General features: G+C 30.2%; 1 protein-coding gene across 2 annotated transcripts in view; it reads left to right on the top strand.

The window, feature by feature from the left end:
• Positions 1-23398, top strand: part of LOC144850174 (ankyrin repeat domain-containing protein 27-like) — a 51910-nt gene extending 28512 nt beyond the window's left edge. The window contains exons 23-26 of one of the 2 annotated variants that reach the window (XM_078707402.1): positions 13997-14090; positions 18833-19017; positions 19822-20908; positions 23163-23398. In XM_078707402.1, the coding sequence (XP_078563528.1) occupies positions 13997-14090; positions 18833-19017; positions 19822-20908; positions 23163-23167 (1371 nt within the window). In that variant the 3' untranslated portion in view covers positions 23168-23398. Of the gene's footprint in view, positions 1-13996; positions 14091-18832; positions 19018-19821; positions 23022-23162 lie in introns of those variants that run through there. The other variant, XM_078707401.1, reaches the window with a different exon arrangement.
• Positions 23399-25333: the final 1935 nt, after the last annotated feature.

Raw genomic sequence — 25333 nt, 5'->3', positions numbered from 1 at the left:
GGGCCTTTATGCTTGAAAAAAGTGCAAAACGGCAGGGAGAGTAGGAAATTGTTTTCAGTGATTAACGAATATACTACAGTATATTAATATGATCAAGAGTGTTGTTTAGCAAGTGTTAGATTTTGATAAGGGTGCAGGGCCATAGCCACCAGTATGATTGGTAAGGTTTCAACCTGACCACTTTTTCACAGAGGCCTTTGAAAACCCAGTGGTTTGAACAGAGATTGTTCCATTTTCTTGTGAAAATCGCTCCACTTAATTTCTTGTGGCTACATCACTGAGGGTAGACCATGAATGTGTTGGCTTTTCATACTACCTTTTTTCTTTAAGGTGTGGAGTACCTGTTTTGGGTTGTTTTTTTTTATCTTCTTGTATCTTCAATTCGCCCGTTATTAATTAGATTCTAATTTACATAAGAATTGTTAAAGTAACTTTTATAGTTGATACGTTAGTTGATAATACTAGGGTCCTGATAATACCAGAGTCCTGATAATACCAGGGACCCGATAATACCAGGGACCTGATAATACCAGGGACCTGATATACCAGGGTCCTGATAATTTCAGGGACCTAATAATACCAGGGTCCTGATAATTTCAGGGACCTGGTAATACCAGGGACCTGGTAATACCAGGGACCTGATAATACCAGGGTCCTGATAATACCAGGGACTTGATAATACCATGGATCTGATAATACCAGAGACCTAATTCAACCTTTCTATTGTTGGCTGTGCTATTTCACATAATAGTGTACTTTACATTCATATTCAAATATGGTAATGCAACCTTTCTATTGTTTGTATTTTACAAATTTATTCATATTTTTTAATACATAAATTTAGTAGAGCAACCTTTATAATTACTAAAGTTACCTGTACTATTTTACATTGTGCATTCATATTAGTCAAAGTATTATAAACCAACCTTTGTTATACAGTAGCTGTACTATTACATTATTACATTACAAATTTGATATAGCACTCTTAGAATGAAACTAATATCAAAAGCGCTGTACATTGAAATTATGTTCCATAAACTAGTTGGAAAAAAAACGTTTTTAGTTTATGCTTAAACCTATCAAAGTTAGCTGTACTATTATATGAGGAGTTCATATTTCCCAATGCTTATATGTATTGCGCTATGACCCAAAATGGCGACTCACCACCCATTGGCGCTATTCATTTCAGTCCATTTATTTCGTCAGAAAAGAACAAATACAAAACAAAAGAAAAGAGTTCAAAATAAAAAAGTCTGGTTCAAACCAAAAAGTGAACCACTGTCAAGTAACTCACCAAAATGAAAATTAAAAAGAGTAAATACAATTATAATTGAAATACATAAAAAAAAAAATTAAAATCAATGAAATACAGTAATTACAATCTAAATATATGTCTGAAACTATTAAGAATAAATAAAACATTAAAAATCTAGGAATAAAAAGGCAAATTTATATTTGATGACTTGCATAAATATTTAAGAAATGTTTAAAATCTATAACTAATTCGTCACGAACATCTATCCCATAATGTCTTTCGAACAGGAGATTCTTGTGTATAGGTTCTCTGGCTATACTATTTTTCATATTTCCCCATGTTTAATAGGAAATGCAACTTGTCTATTTTCCATTATTATGAAAACTCAAGTGCTTTTCGCGGGATCTCTCACAAATGCATTGGCACATAATTGTATGAATTATTTAGATAACATTTGTATGAATTATTTAGATCACATTTGAATGAATGGCATTTATATAATTCCTCCTTCCTGTTGACAATCATAAATCATTCACATTTAATAACTAATCTGTGATAATCATATAATAAATCTTGCTTAATGCAGTATGTTTTTTACGGATTATACTCTTGATCATAGAAAATATCATTTGAGAAGTATTACCAGGGAAGAGTGAGTTGAATGGGCCATTTTAATTTCACAACATTTATTCACTTTGACCAAAAATTAGATCGAAAAAAAAAAATATTTACCTAAAAAAACTGTAATTTAAAGAAAAAAATAGTCAAATTGACTGGAAGTCAATGGGTTTTTGGTTGAATTTAACCGCTTTTTTCCTAATCTGTTTTTCTACAAAAGTGATTAACTATAAAAACTACAAAATGGCATATTCAAACTCTTTTTATTAATCTTAATTTTTCATATTTTTGGTCGACAATACAGGGTTCTGTCGAAAATAAGCACAATGCCAAATTTGTATTAATTTTTAGTTTAGTTTTAAATAAGAACAAAACCAATCTTTGTTCTTCACCGCTACGAATTAATAAATGGTGCCACACTGTTTCTAAACAAATTTGTAGAAATGTCAGAAATGTTTTTTTCTTTTTTACGGTAACTTAAACATTCTGATATTGTGATTACAACTTATATCATTAATTCTATAATATAAAATTACAATTCAACTAAACTACATATTTGATATTATATTCTGTAAGATATTTCGACCTACATTAAAATAATATCATCTAAGAAAAAGTTTCTTCATTGACGTAATAATTTGTTAATATGAATGATATGAAATTGTTTTGTACGAATGTTTTAATCATGCAATACCAACTTCTAATCGTTCATAATGTATTTCAAGACTCTAAAGTCCTGTCCACACTATCAAACTTTATGTGACAAAAAAATGTGATGTGCCCATATATGGACACAATGATGTCATATCACTACCATATTTTGCACATCACATTTTGTGTGGGCAGAGCTTTAGATGTTTATAATCCATATTAACTACAAACCTTGATCGAAATGTGATGATATTCTGATAGAAATTTATTTTATTGACATAGGTCCATTATCACATAGACTTTAATTACAACACTTAATTTATATGAAGAAAACAATTTTTTATGCATTTATTGATTTTCAAGTAAAAATAATTGTAATGTTTAACATATATTGATCATTGTATGAAAAAGGACAGACTATTTATTTATTTTCTTTCTTTCTTTCTTTTATTCAATTTTTCACACTTCAAAAATAATACAAGTTATGTGAAACAATAATAACAGGTATCATAGTAATAAACAATAAGGTAATCAAACTAATTTAAAAAAAATATATAGAGATACTTGTACTTTAAAAAAAACAAAGAAGTGTGAAAGGAGGTCAAATAAGTATGATACTTTAAGCTTGACCCCCTAACAAGACTGCAGGTTACAGTACATAACAAACAAACTATTATTATTTTACTTCAATTGACTACTTACTGTATGCACTCCAATTTAATTTTGAGGTATTACAAACAAAAGGAAGCACAAACAACAAAATGAGCTCTTACAACTGTTACTGTGCAAACATGTTTCTGTATGTTTCTATATATATACTGTATGAAGAGTGTATGCATAATACTTTCCATCTAAAATACATTTTTTTTAAAGAACCATACTTTTTTTAAATATTTTTTTTAAAGTGATACAACTACAGTAAATTATATTAAATAAATTCATCTAGTTCTGAATATAATAAACTGGAAAATTATTACTTTTTCTGTTGAACCAAATAATACAGACACATGCCTTTTCTCTTATGTAAGATCCATGCTTTTTGGCTAAATGTGAACTTGAATTGAATTTGTATACATTTATTCTAGTACAACTATTCATATTAGATTTGCAATACGTAACATGAATCAAAACTAGCCGCGAAGTCTTCTCAGAACTATGTGTTGAATTATTCTCATTACTGCATAATATGATCTGAAAAAAAATAATTGGCCAATTTCCATAAATAGATACATTTAAGCCCTGAAGATGTAGGCTATTTATAACTATCACTAGAAATGCTGTCTCTAAATGTTTAATGAAAATGGATTCCAAATCTTACACTTAATACGTTCGTCCTGGAGGTATTCTTTATACTGCCAGATTTATGTAATAGAACGAGCGATAGCTACTTTAATTGTAATTATAGTTACAGTAGAGATCTTTTTAAAGAACGCCTCAACTTATTACCAGATTTAAAGTGTAAAAAGTAAGAAAATGTCATGGCAACTTTGTAATTATAGGTACAGTACAGTACGGTATAGATCCCTTTAAAAAATATCTAAACTTATTGCCAGACTTAAAGTGTAAAAAGTAAAAATATGACACAACACCATAGGTACAGTATGGTAGAGATCCATTTAAACAGCTTCAAATTGTTCACTCATTCACAGTTATAAACAAAAAGTGAGAATATTTCCAGATTGAAGGTACGAAAATTAAGAATATGCTACAAAAACTTTGATTGTAACTATAACATTAGAGGTCTCTTTAAATAACTTCTCAACTTATTGTTAGATAAGTACAAAAAATAAGAACACGCTAAAACAACTTTGATTGTAACTATAGATACTTATTGCTAGATAAGTACAAAAAGTAAGAACACGTTACAACAACTTTGATTGTAACTATTGATACTTATTGCTGGATAAGTACAAAAAGTAAAAACACGCTACAACAACTTTGATTGTAACTATAGATACTTATTGCTAGATAAGTACAAAATGTAGAACACGCTTCAACAACTTTGATTGTAACTATAGATACTTATTGCTAGATAAGTACAAAATGTAAGAACATGCTACAACAACTTTGATTGTAACTATAGATACTTATTGCTAGATAAGTACAAAATGTAAGAACATGCTACAACAACTTTGATTGTAACTATAGATACTTATTGCTAGATAAGTACAAAAAGTAAAAACATGCTTCAACAACTTTGATTGTAACAATAGATACTTATTGCTAGATAAGTACAAAAAGTAAGAACACGTTACAAAAACTTTGATTGTAACTTTAGATACTTATTGCTAGATAAGTACAAAAAGTAAGAACACGTTACAAAAACTTTGATTGTAACTATAGATACTTATTGCTAGATAAGTACAAAAAGTAAGAACACGTTACAACAACTTTGATTGTAACTATAGATACTTATTGCTAGATAAGTACAAAAAGTAACAACAATACAACAACTTTGAATGTAACTATAGATACTTATTGCTAAATAAGTACAAAAAGTAAAAACACGCTACAACAACTTTGATTGTAACTATAGATACTTATTGCTAAATAAGTACAAAAAGTAAAAACACGCTACAACAACTTTGATTGTAACTATAGATACTTATTGCTAAATAAGTACAAAAAGTAAGAACACGCTACAACAACTTTGAATGTAACTATAGATAACAGTAGACGTCCCTTTAAAAAACTTCTCAACTTATTTTAGATAAGTACAAAAAGTAAGAACACGCTACACTTTCCAGATTTAACATGCAAGAAGTAAAACAATAATGTTTTGATTGTAAGTATAGTAGATGTCCCTTTAAACAACTTGTCTGTCCTCTTATGCAATACTTTATTATTAATAGAATGTGTGCATTGGTGCTCTACAACAAGTCTAGGTGTTCATTCATGTACAGCTCTCTAGATTGTAAACTTCTATTCTACATTTACACTTAGGTTGTTCAGATGTTGCTGTAAATATGTCTTATTTTTAAATTTTTTCCTTCTTACTATACTACTTTCTCTTATTTTCCTCAAATATGTTTCTCATTATTTTCTTCCTTCTCACCCTCCATGCCACCTTTGGTTATCCATATATTGCATTGCATATAATACCACCTCACCTCCTTTATGTCTCATCTAGAGGATGATGCAACAACCTACTTTCCATTGAGTACAGTAATTGTTGTTTCACTTTTGTTTCAAATAATGTACCTGGATCATGACATCAAATCATGTTTCATTCAACGTTGAATTTATTTAAATGATTTAATGTTTACTTTGATAATATTCTATAAATATTTGATCTTGGAAATGTAGGTTATTTGAGTTTGTAATTTAAGCTTTGAATATTAAAGCATTAAACCTTCCTTTTTAAATGTCACATGATAAACTTTATACAAATCTTCTTCCAATTAAAATCTATCCAATTAGATCTCTTCGCTAAAAGACCAATTTAAGACCTTCTAATACAGTTAAATGTTGCACAATAGTAACAATAGGTAATTGAAATCGTCGCTAATTAAGATAAAAACACTAGGGAGACATTTGAGAAATCGAATTAAAGGATGTGGGAGACATGGGAATATCTGTTTAGGAAGCCAGGAAAGAGGATGCTTAGCAGAAAGACATACATAACAATAAAATAAGAATCTGCTTTAACAATGAAGAAGAGTAAACAGACATGAAAAATCATTGATTAAATCCAGATAATGAAAGCTCTGTCTACACTATCAAACTAGTTTGACAAAAAAAATTGTGATGTGCCCAAATATGGTAGTGATATGACATCATCATGTCCATATATGGGCACATCACATTTTTTTGTCACATAAAGTTTGATAGTGTAGACAGCTTCATGCTTCTTTTCACCAGGATAATATTTATATGCCGTTCTTCATAGCGCTTAATGCACAAATCTTCTAAGCGCTTCAAATGATTACCCCAGTCATGTATTTAACACGTATGGACACCTCCTATAATTATGTAGCTATTAATTATTGGAGAAGTCTATTTGATTTGACCATACCAGGTACCCATTTGTGCAACTGGGTGGAGAGAAGCAAATGGACTAAGTGTCTTGCTCAAGGACACAATCAATGTTGATTTCCAACTCCAGATAGATAAGTATATTAAGATATGGTACAACTAGCAAAGGTTTGCTAGTTGATAAAAAAAGGAAATTTCTATACATGAAAACAAATAATCTTGTAGTATGTTATTGATAAATATTGGGAAATATGTAGAAAAGAGATCTCCACAGCATGCCTGAAGAAAGCTGCCTTAAGTTAAAAAACAAAACGAATTGATCTATATATTTTGATGATGAGATGATTGATGGGAAGTGATATGTCATCAGTAACCGTATCTGCTGCAGGCATATACAAGAACATCATCTATTACAAATTAGTTATCTTTTCCAAATACTGATTGTGTTTCATCAGATATGATACGTCTCATCTTTTTGATTCAAGCTCAAATACGATAAATATTTATTTCTTGAATGTTTTGACTGTTTGCATTTTTCTTTTGATTAATATATTTATTGAAGATGTATTGTCACCTTGAAAAAAATAATTTTTAAACATTGTTTGTTGAATATTTCATTTTAATATCATTTAATAGTTATCCACTTTGACCAATTAATTGAATCGGAAAAAAAATGATTTACCTGAAAAAACTGTAATTTAAAGCAAAAAATAGTCTGGCTGCCAGCCAATGGGTTTTTAGTTGAATTTAACCATTTATTTTGTCATTTTATAAGTTTTATTTTTCAATGAAAGTGATTAAATTTAAAACTACAAATTAACCTTTTCAAAGTTTAATTTTATTTATCTTCATTTTTCATGTTTTTGGGGGACAATACATCTTTAAACTTAACAATAAGTAAGTATAAAATATTCTTACATGAATTGATTTAATCTGTAGTTTTTGAGATATAATAATTTACAAGTGTCATAAAATATTTAAGAAACATGACAAGTCATCAATAAAATATTAAAATAAAATATTAAATTCAACTTAATATGACCTTTGATGTTATAGATATAAAGAATTGATGAAACCATTTTTGCTACTAAATATGTACAGTAAATTAAAATGAGTACGTCAAGTGAAAGAACATTCATTTTGTTTTACAGATAATATATTGTCTTGAAAAACAATTTTTATCACATTTTTTGTTGTTATTTTAATGTCACATAATAGTTATTCAGTTTGACAAAAAAACTGGATAAAAGAAAAATACGATTTACTTGAAAAAATGTAATTTAAAGCAAAGAATACTTAAATTGTCTGTCAGACAAGGGTTTTTGATTAAAATTAACTGTTTCTTTTATAAATGAAATAACATTTGTTTTCTACAGTAGTGAATAACTTTATTAAAACGGCAAAATGGCGTATTCTAAATCTGATTTTATTAATCTTTATTTGTCATGTTTTGGGGGGATGATACATCTTTGAAACAATATTCAGTTTAACATTCATGTCAATGTGTTTTACACTAGAACTTAGAAGAGACAAATTTGTTTGTATGAAGACCATAAAGAGGAAAAATCCATACATACATCATGAATATAATAAATTAAAGTGACAGTGATTAGGAGAAATAAAACATAAATGAAGCATTTTTTATTTTACTGTAGTTGAAATTAACCTAGAAAATGTTAGAAGTTTACTAGATTTTATTGCTGTTTTTTTATATTCCAATTATAGTATGTTATTGATCCTTATATAGTCTGATTTAGATTCATAAAAAATGATTATGCATCGAAAATATGATCTTACATGCATTTTAAACCATTCAGGTTAATAGCCTGTCAAACTTTGTGTGACAAAAAAACATGATGTGCCCATATATGGACATGATTATGTCATAATAATACCATATTTGGCCATATCACTACCATATTTGGGCATATCACACTTTTTTTATCAAACTAGTTTGATAGTGTAGACAGAGCTTTGACTATTCCTACAAGAATGTCTACATTTTGTTGAATTCCTTTTACTACATTGGCGGTATGTTATAAACTTCAGATAATAGGTTATTGAATCAGATGTAAAAGTTTTATTATACATCAAAATATACATTTAACATGTACATATTGTGTCTATGTTGCGCAGCAAATGAATTTGTCCATTTGTTCAATTATGTTGAAGAAAAATAAGTACGATGCCTGTCTTTCAACTCTAGATACGTGAGGTATCTTCTTTATCTGTACTTTAACTTTAAGAGACAAGCCGATTGAATTCGTAATTATAAATAATCTATTAGCTTCATTCTCCCATCAGCGGCATACTTCCCCCAAGTCATAAACATAATTTTGATACTTTATAATGTGATGTGATGAATGTTGTTAGTACAGATAGTTCTATTTGAAGGGATTATTTATTACAAGTGTTTATTTCACTTCTACTATTATACCAGTATTCTGTTGGTACTCTTTTTGATATTCGTCGCTGCAGAACAGAATCTTCTTTTCAATCATATTATATCCCACATGTTACCAGAATTGGGAACAACTTACCCGGTGAAATTTGCAACTTCGTTATTTCTGTTAGTTCTTTTAAAACCAAATTATTAAATTATCTCACTATTTATTTTTAAAATAATTTTGATATTGAAAATGTGTGTAGTTGGTCGCTTTATTGTAGATACTTTAATTGTAGAACGTAAACATTTTTTTTGGGTTTATTTCCGTGCTCTGTTCTGGGTTGACCATCTAGCATAGGTGTTTAGCACCTGTTTGGTCTTTCCTTGCCTTTTATATTTGTTTTGTCTTCTTTATATTGTATACAGAAAATTGAATTTTTGTCCGTATTACCTGTGTCTGTAAATAGGCTGGCCCGCCACAAGATTTGTATCTTCTTGGGCACTGCCTACTTCCTTTTATTGATATCTATATACTTTTTTTATCATCAATTGACTTGTTATATATTTTACTGGAATTTGTTATGTTTACCTCATTTTCTTGAAGGAAGAAATAAATGTTAAGTTGAATTGAGTTGAGTTGAGTTGAGTTGAGTTGAATAAATAAATAAATAAATAAAAAAGCATAAATGCATAGATGTCTGTAAACAAATATTTATTCGTTCCAATTCCTTTCTCGAATCTTCCTCCTTCCCTTCTTCATCTTCTTTTCCATAATTCTCTATTTAATGTTTCCTTTTTTACCTCTTTTAACTTCTCAGATATAAATCAAAATTTCTCTTGGTAAGTTTTTTTTAATGTCAAATCGGTCATAGTTATTTGACCGGTTGAATAACAGGTCAACTTAAAGTATAATTGTATCGAACCAATGGCAGTATTAGTTTCTTTAATCAATATTACTGTACCATTATTCTTTTTATTTCCAAATCCTTCCAGATTTAAATGCTATAATTCGGATATTAAATGTTGATTTTTATGTATGAGAGTGTAAAATATTTAACATATTCAGTTTTATGTATTTTGAAGCATCATTTTCCTTCTTAAAATATTTTTTTGTTATAGTTATACAAAATAACACTATGTTTATATTTTTATTTGGAAGCTGGTATATTTTATTTAAAATGTTTATTAGTGTCACATATATCACATGTGCTGCCTGTACAGTATTATGTTAAGTTAAATTTTGTATGACCTATGATACAGGCATCACATGTGATACATATATGACACTGTATTACAGCATTTGCCTACGATAACTGACAAGTTGTAGAATACCAAGAATCGGCTACATTACTATAATCTCGCAATATGCCAAAATAAATGTTTATTGACTTTTAAATTTTAGGAGACCATTAAATTATAACCGTCTAATTTTTTCTATGAATCATGTAAATTAGATAAAGATAATCTTATTACTATCTTTTGCAATTGATTTAAAGCAGCTAAAGTAATATTTATTTCATAAATTGCTAAAAAATAATAATGTAATACTTAGCGTTATTGCCTTTTATTGCTAATAAAGTTAAAATGCCAAAAGTAACAGAAGTGACTACAAATCACTAATATCTATAAATCATTGTTTACAGAATTGTTAAATAACAGCCAATATATACAAGTGCAATAAAATGAATAATGCTTTGGAAATGACATGTCCTGTACATAAATATAATATATTTATTAAATATAATGAAAACAAGACCTCCGAAAAGAGAAAAAGGATAAAGAATCGGATAAAGATCGCTTGGCCTAAAATCAGTAAGATGATAAAAAGTAGTCCAGAATTGAGATATTGGACAAGATTGCTTAAAAAATGCCTAATATGGAGTCATTTAACTGTAGTTAACTACAAATTAGCGAGTGAGTGGCCGAGTGGTTAAGACAGTGGAACCGTAATACGTAGCCATAACATCGGCAAGAGTTCGAGTCTCACTCGCTCCATGGTTCTGGTGGTAGAACGAGTCCTCTCGAGTGGGACTATAAACCATAGGTCCAGTGTACACATAGCTCATGTGCACTTTAAAGAACCTAGATGAGTAGGGGGTTACCCCAGTGTACTAGTCCACACACTGCCACTGTCACACACCGGCGACCAAACCGGTACCCACATCAACTCCTTTAGGAGCATGTTGTGGGGTTGGACACCCACAACAGTTCAGGTGTCAGTTCAGGAGAACCAACAATGGCCATCCAGCAAAACCCCCGCCAGCCCGGAGAGGAGATAGGCACCGCTGGGAGATATGGCATACATGAGTGTCGTATATCATGATGAGTACTACTGTATCTTGTCTGTTACGCCCCTACGACCACCTAGGTCATGGGACAAACGAATTAACGAACTACAAATTAGTTTAAACTGCAATAACATATTTTGATAACATAGAAATTAATTTGTTTCAATCTAGGTATTTATGAGACAGCAACTGCAATAAATCTAGCAAAAGTTTGCTAAATAATTGCAGATTAAACAAAATATAGTTACTGCAGTAAATGAACATTTAATATGATTAATCCTAAGACTTAATGGGCTTATTTGTCATCCAGCACTTGGCGGTTTATCATGGTTAGATATGAACAGAAATGAAAAACAAATTGAAAACCAGGTTGCAACTGGGTCGCGGTCTAAAAACACATGAAACGGGGACTTTATTAGAGATTATATAGAAATTGTGTTAAGTAAATACTCAAAGTAATTTGTCTGTTCTCCTAAAATAGTAATAATTGCCTTTGACTAGTACTGGCTTAAGGTCTTTTATTTATATGCTGATATAAACTTAATACTACATCTTAGTGTCATAGCAGTCCTAGTTAGATAAATCAACTTTATTATGACACCACTGTGCTTTGTAACTATTGAGAAGCTTTTCAAATGTCCTTTTTATACTACTTTATTCGAAAATGTCTGGCCAAAAGGTTTTAGTAATGTATGATTGTTTTAGTGATCGTTTTATACATTGTTGGGTTTGAGACTTGTCTTTTTATACCTGATAATCATAAAATCATGTAATAATCTCCTCCTAAACCGCAAGTCCGATATTAGCGCCGAGCTGGGCCTGCTTTTAATTCCTCAATTAAGCTATGTTAGAACGGCAAATTTGTTTAAAAAATGTGTTTTTTAGACCAATTTCTTTCCAACTGCCAAATGCTATGTTTGGTAATTTTCTTCCATTTTGGACGGGCAACAGCTAGTAGAATTATTTTTTGTACTGTAGTTTTATTTGTGATTATGCATTTGAATGATAGTTTGTATAAAATAGAAATTTACGTTGCAGGTCAAAATCGCATTTAAAAACTAGGACTGTAGTTCATTTTATAAACATTTTCATGGATGTGGGTGACATAATAATATGCGTACTGTACTAGGAGATTTTAAAGCAGTTTGAAGGTGACTGCTTACTGAAAATGCATGCAAATGCAACCACATTTTTCAAATTAATCTCAATTTTAAAATCTTTGATCTTAAACTTAAAGATGTATTGTCCCCCCAAAAACATGAAAAATAAAGATTAATAAAATCAGACTTTGAATAGATTATTATGTAGTTTTAATCAACTTAATCACTTCCGTAGAAAAAAAACCGAAACAAATTAATGTTTTCACTTATAAAATGACAAAATAATGGTTAAATTCAACCAAAAACCCATTGGCTGGCCGATTTGACAATTTTTTGCTTTTAATTAAGTTTTTTAAGTAAACACATTTTTTAGGTGACATTAAAATGGCATATTCAACAAAAAATTTTAAAACAATTATTTTTTCAGGCGGACAATACATCTTTAAGGAATGGAACAAAATGTTTCATATAATAATTTTTTTAAACAAAGAATGGAATACATATCTTTTTTTATTCTCACATTTTAAAAATATTTTCTTTATCTCTGTCAAATCTGTTATTCTTAAAGATAAAATGCAAAAGTAAAATGTCAGTTTTAAAATATTCTTTTACACCAATTGGTTTTTTAGTTGAACTAATGCATAGAATAGTCTTTACAATAAATTAGCGTACGATTTGTCACTAAATGGTTAGAATTACATCTGCCAACTTCATCGTTTGATGTATGCTTCTGCTGGCCGGCAATCTGACTTACGGCCACAGGGTAACACGTATTTTATTCATACTTAAATAAAAATCAGAGCCAAGTTTGTAAACCATGTCTATTGTATAACCTTTTAAGTATACGCAACGTTTGTGATATTAGTGAGGTCATGTACTGCACTCGTTATGTCAATTGCCAATGCATCATGGAAACCTGTGATTTAAATCCAATCGGATTTCATGGATTTTAACTTTTTTTAAATACTCACTCATATACATTAATACTAGAATAAATGAACTCTTTAACTATAAGATAAGCCTTCTAGCTTTGTTAGCTTAGCTAATTATTTATATCAAAAGCATTTTATGTCAACAATTCTGTATGTGGACTGAATGAAGCAGTTCATATGATAACTTCTTAAGCCAACTGGTCAATTAATGTTTTTATGTCATTCAGTAAAAATAAAATACATTCATTGCTTTTTGAATTTTTTCCACCTGTTCTTTAATTATTTCTGAAGTTATTTTTCAATGTTCCATGTTTAATGAGAATTAGAGGATTATTTATTTAAAGAACAAAAATTGAATTGTTTATGCTTGGTTCATCAAACTGGAAAAAGTAGAAGAATATAATTCTTACTATTGCATAAAGTCAAAGTAAAACTTTATTCATCCCTCACTGTGGGAAACCAGGTGCTCGCAATTTTCGATATACATATTAAAATACAATAAAATATAAACAAATGTAAAAACTCTTGCATAATAAGATAGACAAACATTTCAAAACACAAATAAAAGCAAGGATTTATCTCAAAATTAATCTCTTTTTTATACATTTGATGAATCTTTTCAACAATACTACCTTTGGAGTTTCTTTACTTTGGTTACTTTTTACTTGTTCTTAGCTAAATCTTTTGCTTTATATGTTCCAATGAATCTTTTCAAAAATAACACTATTAGAGTTTCTTTACTTTGGTTAATTTTTACTTGTTCTAAACTTTGTTTATTTTATTTTTTTTAGAACAGCGAAGTTTCAAAGATTTTAAAGAAAGTAAATGAAAGTTACCAAGAGCAACAAGTTCTGTCGCAAGTTGCCGTGAGACCAACAACATTAGGTAAACAACATTATTCAATAATAACTTATTTTATAATATAAAAATCATAAGAAAAAACACCATTCTCTTAAACAGTCTTTATTTGGAGATGTCTTCTACAGTTAAATTTCCTAAAATCTTCAAACTTTTGGCCAAAACCCATTAAAAAAAAAGAAACACACATTAATGATGAAGAAAATTAAGAAACTAAATACTGCCCTCTATTGATCAATGACGACTTTTAGCGAGTATTTTTTTTGAAAAAAAAATTAAAGTAACATTATCATGAGTTGTAAATGCTAAAATATTATTGCAGTAATATTACGTGTTTCTTATTATGGAGTTATTGCTAAATAGATTAAGAAAGCAATACATACAGCTGTTATTGGCAGGTATCCAAATGTATTGATAATTAATCCATAAAAACTATACATGAGAAAATGCGAGTTGATGATTGATGATTAGTGGTTTTAACAGCTTCATAATGTTAACACATTTGTTTTTTGACACACTTGTATAATTGGGTCCTGTGGGAGATTTAATACCATCGCTGTAATCAGGGTATTTGCATTTGAATAATCAAAAAGAAGTGTACCTACTTAAGTACCTACTTTTTGCTCTGAATATTAATGCAAAATAGTTATTATGGGGTAATTGAGTGGGTTGACATTCACAATGTTACAAACTTGAAGTATGCTGATCTCATATCGGCAAAAATTACCACAGAATATCATATTTTTCATGTGGTATTTTTATGGTAAAACTGTAAATCCCAACATTTTTGCGACCTTTTATTTTCATGATTTGATTTTCTTGTCGTCTTCTACAATTTGGCAAACCAAATTGGTGATTGAATAGCGTCAGTAAACTGACTGGATACGCGATTGTAAATTTAGGGATGTAAATAAATAAAAGGTGAGGCATCATCAGCATATGCCCTCTAGGACCTGCCAGGGCTCAGCCACACTTTGAGAAAAAGTATGTATTTTATTTTAAAATAAATAATAGTATAGTCCCCACCTTGAGACTAAGGGGTTCTAAACATAACATCATAATAAGGATGGATAAACTAATTTATTCTGCTTATAAACTAAGTCTCATTTGAGTGGAGTTGAAAGAGTCGTCAGGATTGAACTCTGGATCTTTGAATTGGAAGGCGAGCATGTTAACCACCAAGCTACAGCTCCACTACTAGCTACAGCTCCACTACTAGTTACAGCTCCACTATTAGCTACATCTCCACTACTAGCTACTGTACAGCTCCACTTTTTATTTTATTTTTTTGATTAAACTTTGTTTAATGAGGGTGACCCACTACTAGCTACAGTCGATCCTACAGAAAAACAGAAAATACTGTAGTGATGAGGCTTAGGAGCTGTTAGGCATCTTGTGAACTTGCTTGACAGACCTCGATAGACACTTAGACCAAGGCACAAACAAATGACCGACTTTGGATGAACTGACTGTGAAAGAAGTGAAACTGCAAATGACCTCAAAGTTAGGGCATCTGAATTGATTGATTCTGAACGCTGCCGTTTGAGAGGATGAGTTTGTACAAATGATTATTTAATTCCTAAAATGAGCTTGAGTCAAATAGAAGAATTCTTAACTTATTTGACAGCGTACATAAATTAAAACATTCTTGTGGTTGTGCGCCGGGAACCTTATTCGGTGTCATTTTTGCTGTTTTAAAACACACATAGCGTTTCGGTCTGAAGATATTAAATATGTATTGTCCCCCAAAAACATTAAATATGAAGAATAATTAAATCAGACTTTGAATAGGTTATTTTGTTTGTAGTTTTAATAAAGTAAATCACTTCTGTAGAAAAAAAGTTTTCAATTATAAAATGACAAAATAAATAAATTTCAGTTATTAAAGGATGTTTTAGATTAGACTTGCCCCAAGTCTGTAGTTGTTGTCTTTTTTATGTTAGTCCACGTTTCGATATTTGTATGTGTACTACAAAAAATATGATGATGATCATGTATTATACATGAAACCATATGTGCCAAAATATTTATCTTTTTACTAATTTCTGTCTAGAACCTAGATCCACCAGTCAGTGTTTCAATTTTTGTCTGAATAGTACAAAAAATATAAGCTCATGTATTTTACATATGAAACACCATATGTGCCAAATAATATCGTTTTACTAATTTCGGCCTTGAATACTAGTTTAAATGTACGTAGTTAGTGAATAGGTTTGTTTAATAATTAAACCCTTCCTTCCTCCCAGTCTTGTTATTAATGCATTTTGACATTTTCATTACTGCAAACATTTCTTTAATTGTTTGAAGCAAAATATGAATATTAAAACATAGATTTGATTCATCTTCCAAATTTCAGTTGAGATATTGACCTATAGATCTCTTCATAATTAAATTAATCAAATGCTTCCATAACTAAGAATTGTTTTGATGAATAAAATGACATACAGCAATATCAGAGGAGAAAAAACATTACATGACATTGTTCAAATGTATGTTTAGCAAAATTAAAAACATTTTTCAAAATGAGTACAAGTTACTGTTTTTCAGCAAGATTTGTTGATGAACAACTGGAAAGCATTTGTCGCCAAATGCACAACATTTTTCATTCCTACAAGAGATGATTACTTTAGACATTTTTTGACGGATCGCTGTCATTTTAATTGCTTAGTACCATTTTATATACTTCCATTTTTAACGCTCCCGGTTTAAACGTTTCATAAAGGTTGTGATAAAATAAGTAAATGTCTAATAGTCTGTTTCTACTTTGCTTGATTTCCACTATATCGTGTCACTATATCAATCATGGTTTTATTTCTAAAGCCTATCATGTTTTGAAGTAGTTTTCAAACCGTCAGTTTAACCGTCATATTTAGCCTTGGTTCACATCAATAATTTTTTAATCTCCGTCATTTCTTGTTTTTTCTCAAATCTCAATATATTTCCACATTCTTGTTCATGTGTTATACATTTTTGAAGTTTGAATGCATCATTTTAGTCTTCAATATATCATATTGCAGCCTCAGGTCATGGCTAAAGTTAACATATATGTATTTTATAGTTTTTCAGTACGTAATGTGTATTAATTTGCATTTATGTATTTTAAAGTTTTTCAGTACGAAATGTGTAATACTTTTATACATTTATGTATTTTATAGTTTTTCTCAAATTATTCACCTGTTATCCTCAATTTATTTGAGCATTTTATATTTTGTTAGTGTCATAAGTTTTAGGTTGATGGTTTCTGAAATATATATATCAGTTATGTATCATATTTTAACTCTAGATAGTTCAAACTAGTTGGTTTTCTGACCTCCTTCATTTATGTTATAGGTTATAAAATGTATAGTAAAGTATCAAGCTAAAATAGTGACATTTCTTGCTTGGTTGAAGCTTTACTTCAGCTTAAATCAGTAGTTAAAAGTAGTTTAAATAAATTCTATGCTTTCTTTTATTACAATGGTAAGCTTCAGAGTAGCTTTCTATGTTAGTTTCCAAGATACAGTATTTGCAAATAATATTACTTTATTGACAATATTATTGTTTGTTTATTTTTATTTATTTTTAGATCCTTTTCCAGAACTCTTTATTTTTATGGAATAAAATTGATTTTATTAGTTAATATTTCATATTGGGTTTTCAGCAGTGGTGTAACAGCAACACAACATTACAAAATTGACTATTTGACAAAAAAAGTGTGATGGGCCCAAATATGGTGGTGATATTCCCAAATATGGTAGTAATATGACATAATGTCCATATATGGGCACATCACATTTTTTTGTCACCTAAAGTTTGATAGTGTAGACAGAGCTTTAGTTTGATCAAAAAATGCAAAATACAATTAAAAGTAAGACAATTTAAAACTATCAAAGAATTGTGTTCATAAATGTTGTGGCATATTATGTTTAATCATGCTTACAGTTTTCTATATACACTTCATACTTTCTACTTAATGTCATGCTTGAAACTAAAGGTCCTCTAACAAAAATGGAAAATAAATTATACTGATTTAATCATTTAAACAGCCAGATGTAGTATGTTATATATCTTATAGTATTTAAACCTATAAAGTAAATTACCTTGTTTGTTTTCTTAGTAAATGTTATTACATTTTGTTAAAATTACCAGGTGAACACTCCAATTCCAAATCCATTGTACACGATTATAGTAGATGAATGCCTATAGAAAAGTCTATAAATAAATGAACAAATTATTATAGTGAGTTTTGCCAATGGGGATGAACATTGTATTTCTTTGCTTTTTTATTTGGTCTGACTGTAAAAAATAGTTTTGTTTCTTTGAACATTTCAATAATTTCTTTTCACAGTGAAATATTTCCAAATAAATGAAATGGAATAAATAAATATGTAAATAATAAATTGATTTTATTTTTATTTTATTTAAATTATACATCCAACAGCCATTGGAGATTACAAGATGTCTTTAACAGTAACATTTTAAAATTCATATATAAAAAAGTAAAATAGTGTAACGATTGGTACAGTACATTTAACAAGTTACAAACATATTAAAGATGAAATAAATACTTAATTCATATATTGCCATTGACTCCACTATTAAAATTTTCTTTAATTGTTTGTCTTTATTTAAATCCAACATTAAGAATTGTTTGTAATTGGTTCTTGTGGACCTTGTCGATGTTCTTGTGTCTTGTTTTTTATGTATTCCAGTTGCGAATTAAAATAAATAAAAAAAAAAAAATATTAATATCATTAATTGTTTATTACTCTTTCTTATAAATGTTTTAGCTCCAGGATCTCCTGTTAAGAAAGTAAGCATGCATCAACTGTTCCAAGCCTACAACGAAGCCGATCTACGTCAACACGAAGCACTGAAACACAGTCTGGAGATCTTCAACAAGAGGAAGCAGCTTAAGCGAACCAAATCATTTGATCGAAGTGCACCAATCCTTGACGTCACATTAAAACATCAGGTAAATATTTTAATTAACTCAGCAACTAATAAACTTTATTTATTTGATACAAGAAATGCTAATTTTTAGTAGTAGCTGGCTATTTTTGTCATTACGGTTCTTTCAAAAACTAATGATAGATATTAACTAAGGTTAATTGACTTTGCTAGGATATCATTAGCTTGTGATCATTTCATTATGACAAAATGCAACAATGGTTCTCGTGTTAGGTCATGATTCATTAATCATCTGGATTGTCAATATTTTTCTTGAAAAATTGCCTTTTTTCTTTGAACGAATTCTGACTTTTGTGATTAGTTTGGTTTGAAGTATCCCCAATACTATAATTAGTGTATTTTGATGAGTTTTCTATCTAAAATTACTCTTTTTGAAAAAGTAATTAAATATGTTGATGACAAAATCAAATTATTTTCAAAGGATTGTCCATTTCATTTTATATTGAAGTGAGTTTAGCAGAGAATATCAGCAATAACATTTTTATTAGAAAAAAAGTTGTTGATATAAATTTGACAGGTATAAATAAAACACCAACTTCCCAGGCCCGATATCAGGACTTTTTTTTTCTCTTTACACCAAATAGAAGCTCAAAACAACCATCCAAAAGATTGAAACTTTCATTTCTGGCTGTTTACTTTATTGTTTTAATTGAGCTTTTTTTTCTTAATTTATTTTTGTATCTCCATTGAGATCCAGCCACCGATACCCACAGCATTGTAATTTTTTTGATGATTTTCCCTTATGTTTATATTTTGCTATGATATTATTTATAATTAAGTAAGTTTTTATTTTATGGTTTGTTCACAGTTGAGTATAAAACATTTTGATAGAAGGCGACTTAGACATATTGAACTTGAAGAGAGTGTGTTACATTTGGTAGCAGAAGAAGAAACAATTGACATTGTTGATAAAGATAAATGTGACGATAGAAAAAGGAAATGGGATGAAAATAGCAGTACTGAAACAAGATTAAAGGGAAGGAATTTGGAACTTTCTGGAACAAAATCTGCATTGAAGTTGAAAGATGATTCTTATGACAGCAAGAATATCAATAACAGTTCCTCTTTTGTATCAAATTCAGAAGAAACAAACTCACAATCGAATGTTTGTACAACTCAATTGAATACGTCTGTAATTAAAGATATAATAATAAGTACTGAATCAAAATTAGAAGAAATTGACTCACAATCAAATATTTCTACAACTCAATTGGATACATCTGTGGTGAAATATTTATCTGATTTTGATAATACCAATATCTCAAGTACTGAATCAAAGTTAGAAGAAATTGACTCACAATCAAATATTTCTCCAACTCAATTGGATACATCTCAGTTGGATACATCTGTGATAAAAGATTTAACTGAATTTGATAATACTAATATTTCGAGTACTGATGAATCAAAGTTTGAATGTAAGAAAACGAACTCAGAATCTACCAATTCTCAGTCAGATACTATACAGGACACTACTGGTTCTGATCTATATAATGTTTCTGAGACTGATGCTATTTCTGAAGATGTTTTTGCAATTATTGAGGATGAACAAATAAGTTTGAATGACTCCAATAATTCAGATAATTGTAAAATGTTAGAAGCTTCTGAATTTCTTGCTGATAAACGGACTGATGATGGAATAAAAAATGGAAACATTGTTGAAGAAAACCATGTCATTGAAGACATGGAAAACAGTGAAGATGTTTTACAAAAGGAAGAAGATGAAGAAAAGAAGAAAGAAAAGGATGAAAGGAAAATTGTAGAAGAAGATGAAAGAAAAGGCGAAGAAAAAGAGGAAAGGGAATGTGAAGAAAAAGTGGATGAAAGAAAAGGTGAAGAAAATGAAGAAGTAAATGGAAAAGAAGAAGAGGAACCAAAAGAGATGGTAGATCTATCAGGTAGTATACACTCTGATTCTTCAACTTTTACTCAAACACACTCACGAGGACATTCAAATGTCTCCGTAGAAGATATGGTCACGTTGACGTTAGACATGCGCGATAATTACTTCCGCGTCGAGAGCGATGAAGATGCTATCGAAGAGAAACGTAATTGGGACAGAGACAGGCCGTCGTTAGTCTCAAGTAAGCTTCTGAATACAAATACAGAACAAGCCATTGAGCATCTTGACAGTCCATTGACCGATTCAGACGTTGATAATCTAGTAGAAAGTTAGAATGACTTAAATAATCAGTTTGCGTTTTTGCAATTATCCTGGCGACGAGAGAGCTTAGTACAGCGCTGGCAATAAGCTGTAATGTAAGCCTAGGAGCTTGAGTTCATTAGACAGATGTCGTCTTTATGTCGGATCAAGATAGATGATTTTTTGTTATAACAATTATTCAGGCTCATTTGTTTTCTCAATATTTTCATCATTCCATAGATATTTTAATAATTATTATTTTTAATATGGAGCTATACCAAAGTGCTAATAACAAGTAAACATTATTAATAAGTTTTCTATAAGTTTGCTTGGATGGTAGATATTTTGTTTTAAAGTTAAATCATTATAGTGATTAACCTTGTTTCTATATAAAATACCAACTCAAAAATGTACTCACTGCCTGAAAATATTCCAATATTAAATTCATGACTTTTTCTGTTTTTAGATTATAACTTGCTATCTAATTTGACCCTTTACCTAAACCACCCTAACCTCGGTACTGTATGTACAACTTGTACAGTATCAGCCAAATTATTTGATACAATGTCATATGTATCACATATGACGCCTGTATCATATCTTCTGAATTACACCAAAGTTAAAACTACCCTCACCTGGGTACTGTATCTATGATTTGTACAGTATCATGGAAATTATATGATATAGTGTCATATGTATCACATATGACGCCTGTATCATATCTTCTGCATTACACCCAGTTTTGTCCTATGTCATAGTGTAAAAGTTGCTGCTACAGACTGTAGTTGTCTGGAAACACACTCAGCCTAAAGACAGTATGGTTTGCCTCCCGAGTCTATTGCCACGTTACAGTTAAGTGGTGATTATTTGAGTGGGGGTAATGGCTATGTTTTCCCATTTTGATTTTTTCACAGAAATTCAGCCTTTTTAAAAATATACGATTGAGATTAGACATTTATTTCTGCTTTAAAAGATGAAGATAATTACTAGCTATTGGACTACATTAAAACTACCTGTTTCATAATTTATATCAGCATTTTTTATTCGCGATGCACTTACACCATTAAGTCGCGTAAATTATTCTAAATATTCAAGTTGAAGTACTGTACATCTAATAATTTATTAATTAGTTAACATTCACTAACCGCGCACGTGATCTACGTGCGCTAAATCCGTACACACATTCATGTTCGCTTATTATGCGTCGGCGGCCTATATAAATGGATAACCATCTAATTCGTACACTGACGTCACATCATGTGCACACGTAATGACACGTTACAAGTAATACCGTATTAAGAAAGAAAAATAATATTTCTCAATGAAGAATTTTTGTCAACGAGGGATGTCTTGGTGGTACGTCGACCGTATCAAATGTATTTTTTTTTCCTGAACTGTCCTGTGTTTTGAGAACATGATATGAAATAATGCCGTGATGAATGCCTGTCAAGTTGTATCGTATCTGCAATAGATCGTTATTATGAAAAATTCTTTTTGAAACTCTGAAAACATAAATGATGGATTTATGAAGATTTTCTATATTGCGAGTATTTTTTTTTTGCACTTATATCTTTTTTTCTATCAGTATAATCATAGAGATAATAATATCTCTATGGTAAAATATATAGGATATATATGTATATAAAATATTTCGAAGTTTCTATAAAACAAACGCTAATTCCATTTAAAACTCTTTTAGGAATATTTGTTAATGTCTTAATTTAAAATAAGAAATGCTTTTAAACGTACGATAGTCAATATAGTATAATATCTATATCCACCAAAAACACGTAAATTAAGTAAACTGTTTTTTATTACGTCAATAAATGATATCAAAACAAACTGTTTAGATGATTTTGTTAATTATTGATTTAAACCCCGGATTCTCGTCACATATTGCATGTATCGTGCCAGTATCATGCAACTGTTGTAATACAGTGATACCGATTCAGAGAATCAATCGATTTACGTTCTACTATTAGAAACTTGTCTCGTTTTCTTGTTTTCAGTTTGAATGAAAAGTTAGTAGACTCTACAATAAAGTGAGAGATTGGAAAAAAAACATTGTAGTTGTATCCTAACATGGAAGAATTGTTCCTCAGGACACTGAGCTCGCCTTGCCAAGATAAGAACTCGTAACAGTCCTTTGATCTTATGTTTGACTGCGACACATCAACAGTGCTATCTTATGTACATATTCTCTGCGGCGCGTGGTGTCTGTTAAGGGGCGTGGAACTGACCGTGTCGCAACCATTTGATCTCCGGAGTTCAGCATTCTTGGTTTAACACTATCATTGTTTATCCAGTATTAACCCACTAAAATGTAGAAGAAAAAAAACCAAATACAATACAGTATTAATGAGAAGATGAGTGGTCTGTCAAACGAGTACTGACGTTACTTAACAATGTATTAGCCTACTAGAAAAATACAAAACAAGTTTTAAATCAATTAATTTAATAAAGATCAACAGTTATTCAGATTAAAAGTGACGTTGTTTATTTTAACTTAATTTAAATATATTTCACTTCATGTTTCAGCTATCGCTACGAGTTAGCGTCGTGTATAAATTAATTGTTTATTTAACAGAGAAATGTGATTTTTGAAAACAATAAATCCCCAAGGCAAAATTGGTTATCAACCATTGAAGCTATAGCAAATAAACGTAAATTGAACGCATGCGCGTACAGATTACCAATAATCAGACGCGCGTGTTTGTTCTGTTCCCCTTTATACGCTCGCGTACAAAATCTGTATCATTTTTTCAACGACTTGCACATACAGATTATCAACACTTAGACGCGAGTGTTTGTTCCGTTCCTCTTTATACGCGCGCGTACAAAATCTGTATCATTTTTCAACGACTTACGCATACAGATTGTAAACACTTAGACGCGCGTGTCTGTTGTGTGCCTCTTTATACGCGCGCGTACAAAATCTGTATCATTTTCATCGACTTGACAATTTCTTTTTCGCTCATCACTGACCATTTTCCAATCTTCTGAAATGAAAAAAAATACTTCGTTTGTTGGCATGATGATCTATTTGTTCATTTTGGTTGTGATTATTTTACTCACGAAAATATTTATAGTAGCATGTCAGTTCTGATTTCTATTTTATTTCTGAAAAACCTCGACTATTCCATTTCACTTGTTAAAGACTACACGGTTTTAGCGGATTGATTATAGGTCCAGGCGACGAGCTAGCGTCATACAAATGTAAACGCAATCGCATGATTAGACCTACCACGGAAGAGTGATTAGTGATTTCACTCTTCCCCGGTAGGCCTACTAAATCAGCATAATGTAATCTTTTAAAAACCTGTCATTCATCATTATATCCTGTCTTACGATTGGTCAATTCAGAACAGTAATTATTGGATAATCTATAAGAACGTTATTATATAATAGGTTCTTTCTTTATGAAGTGTTTAATCAAAAACCTATTAATTATCTTTCTACGGTACAATTCAAAAGCTAATTATAGTAGCTTCGTTATGAGTGTATAACAAGTGTATCTTGACCACTCATTGCATTTTGTAATCCACGCTAGATTATGGTCTTCTTTAGAGATTATCATTTCCGAGAAAAAAAACATTAGAACAGTAATGCGACACTGATTAATAACCTAATCAAGTATATAGCCTATCTTTTTTTTACCCTAAACGATTTCTTACGCTTGCGCATGCGCATGTGCTTGCGTTTGAATTTTGTTTGCAGGATGTATCAATCAATTTCTACTCTTTGATAATTCTACGTAATTGAGGTTAGAGCGTAATACTTATAGTGTCTTAGATTGTATCATCTTATATCAATATGTGATACAGTACTGCATGATGAATGATAAAGTAATGTGTTTAAATTAGTTTGTCCCCCAAGGACCCATACAAAAATGTACCCAACCGTTTGGTTGTTTGTTTGCTTGCCGTTATATTATTGATACCGAATGTGGCGGTTTATCAATGTTGATGCTTGCCAATGTTGAAGGGTTGATGCTGTGGCGGTTTGTTGTCGGTCAGTGGCTTGTGGCTAAATATTTCGGTAAAAAATGTCTTTAGGCAATGTGGCCAAGGATTACCAATAGTGAATTAATCACTGTCCTATCAGATAGGTGGGCTATTTTGTGAACCAGTTCACCGGGGTAACCCCCTACTCTTTTCGAATAATGAACTGGGTTCTTTAA

The sequence above is a fragment of the Antedon bifida genome, chromosome 8 (assembly GCF_963402885.1).
Source record: "Antedon bifida chromosome 8, ecAntBifi1.1, whole genome shotgun sequence".
NCBI classification, from domain to species: Eukaryota; Metazoa; Echinodermata; class Crinoidea; order Comatulida; family Antedonidae; genus Antedon; species Antedon bifida.
The sequence above is the reverse complement of the archived record's forward strand: the minus strand, read 5'-3'. Positions and strand labels throughout refer to the sequence as shown.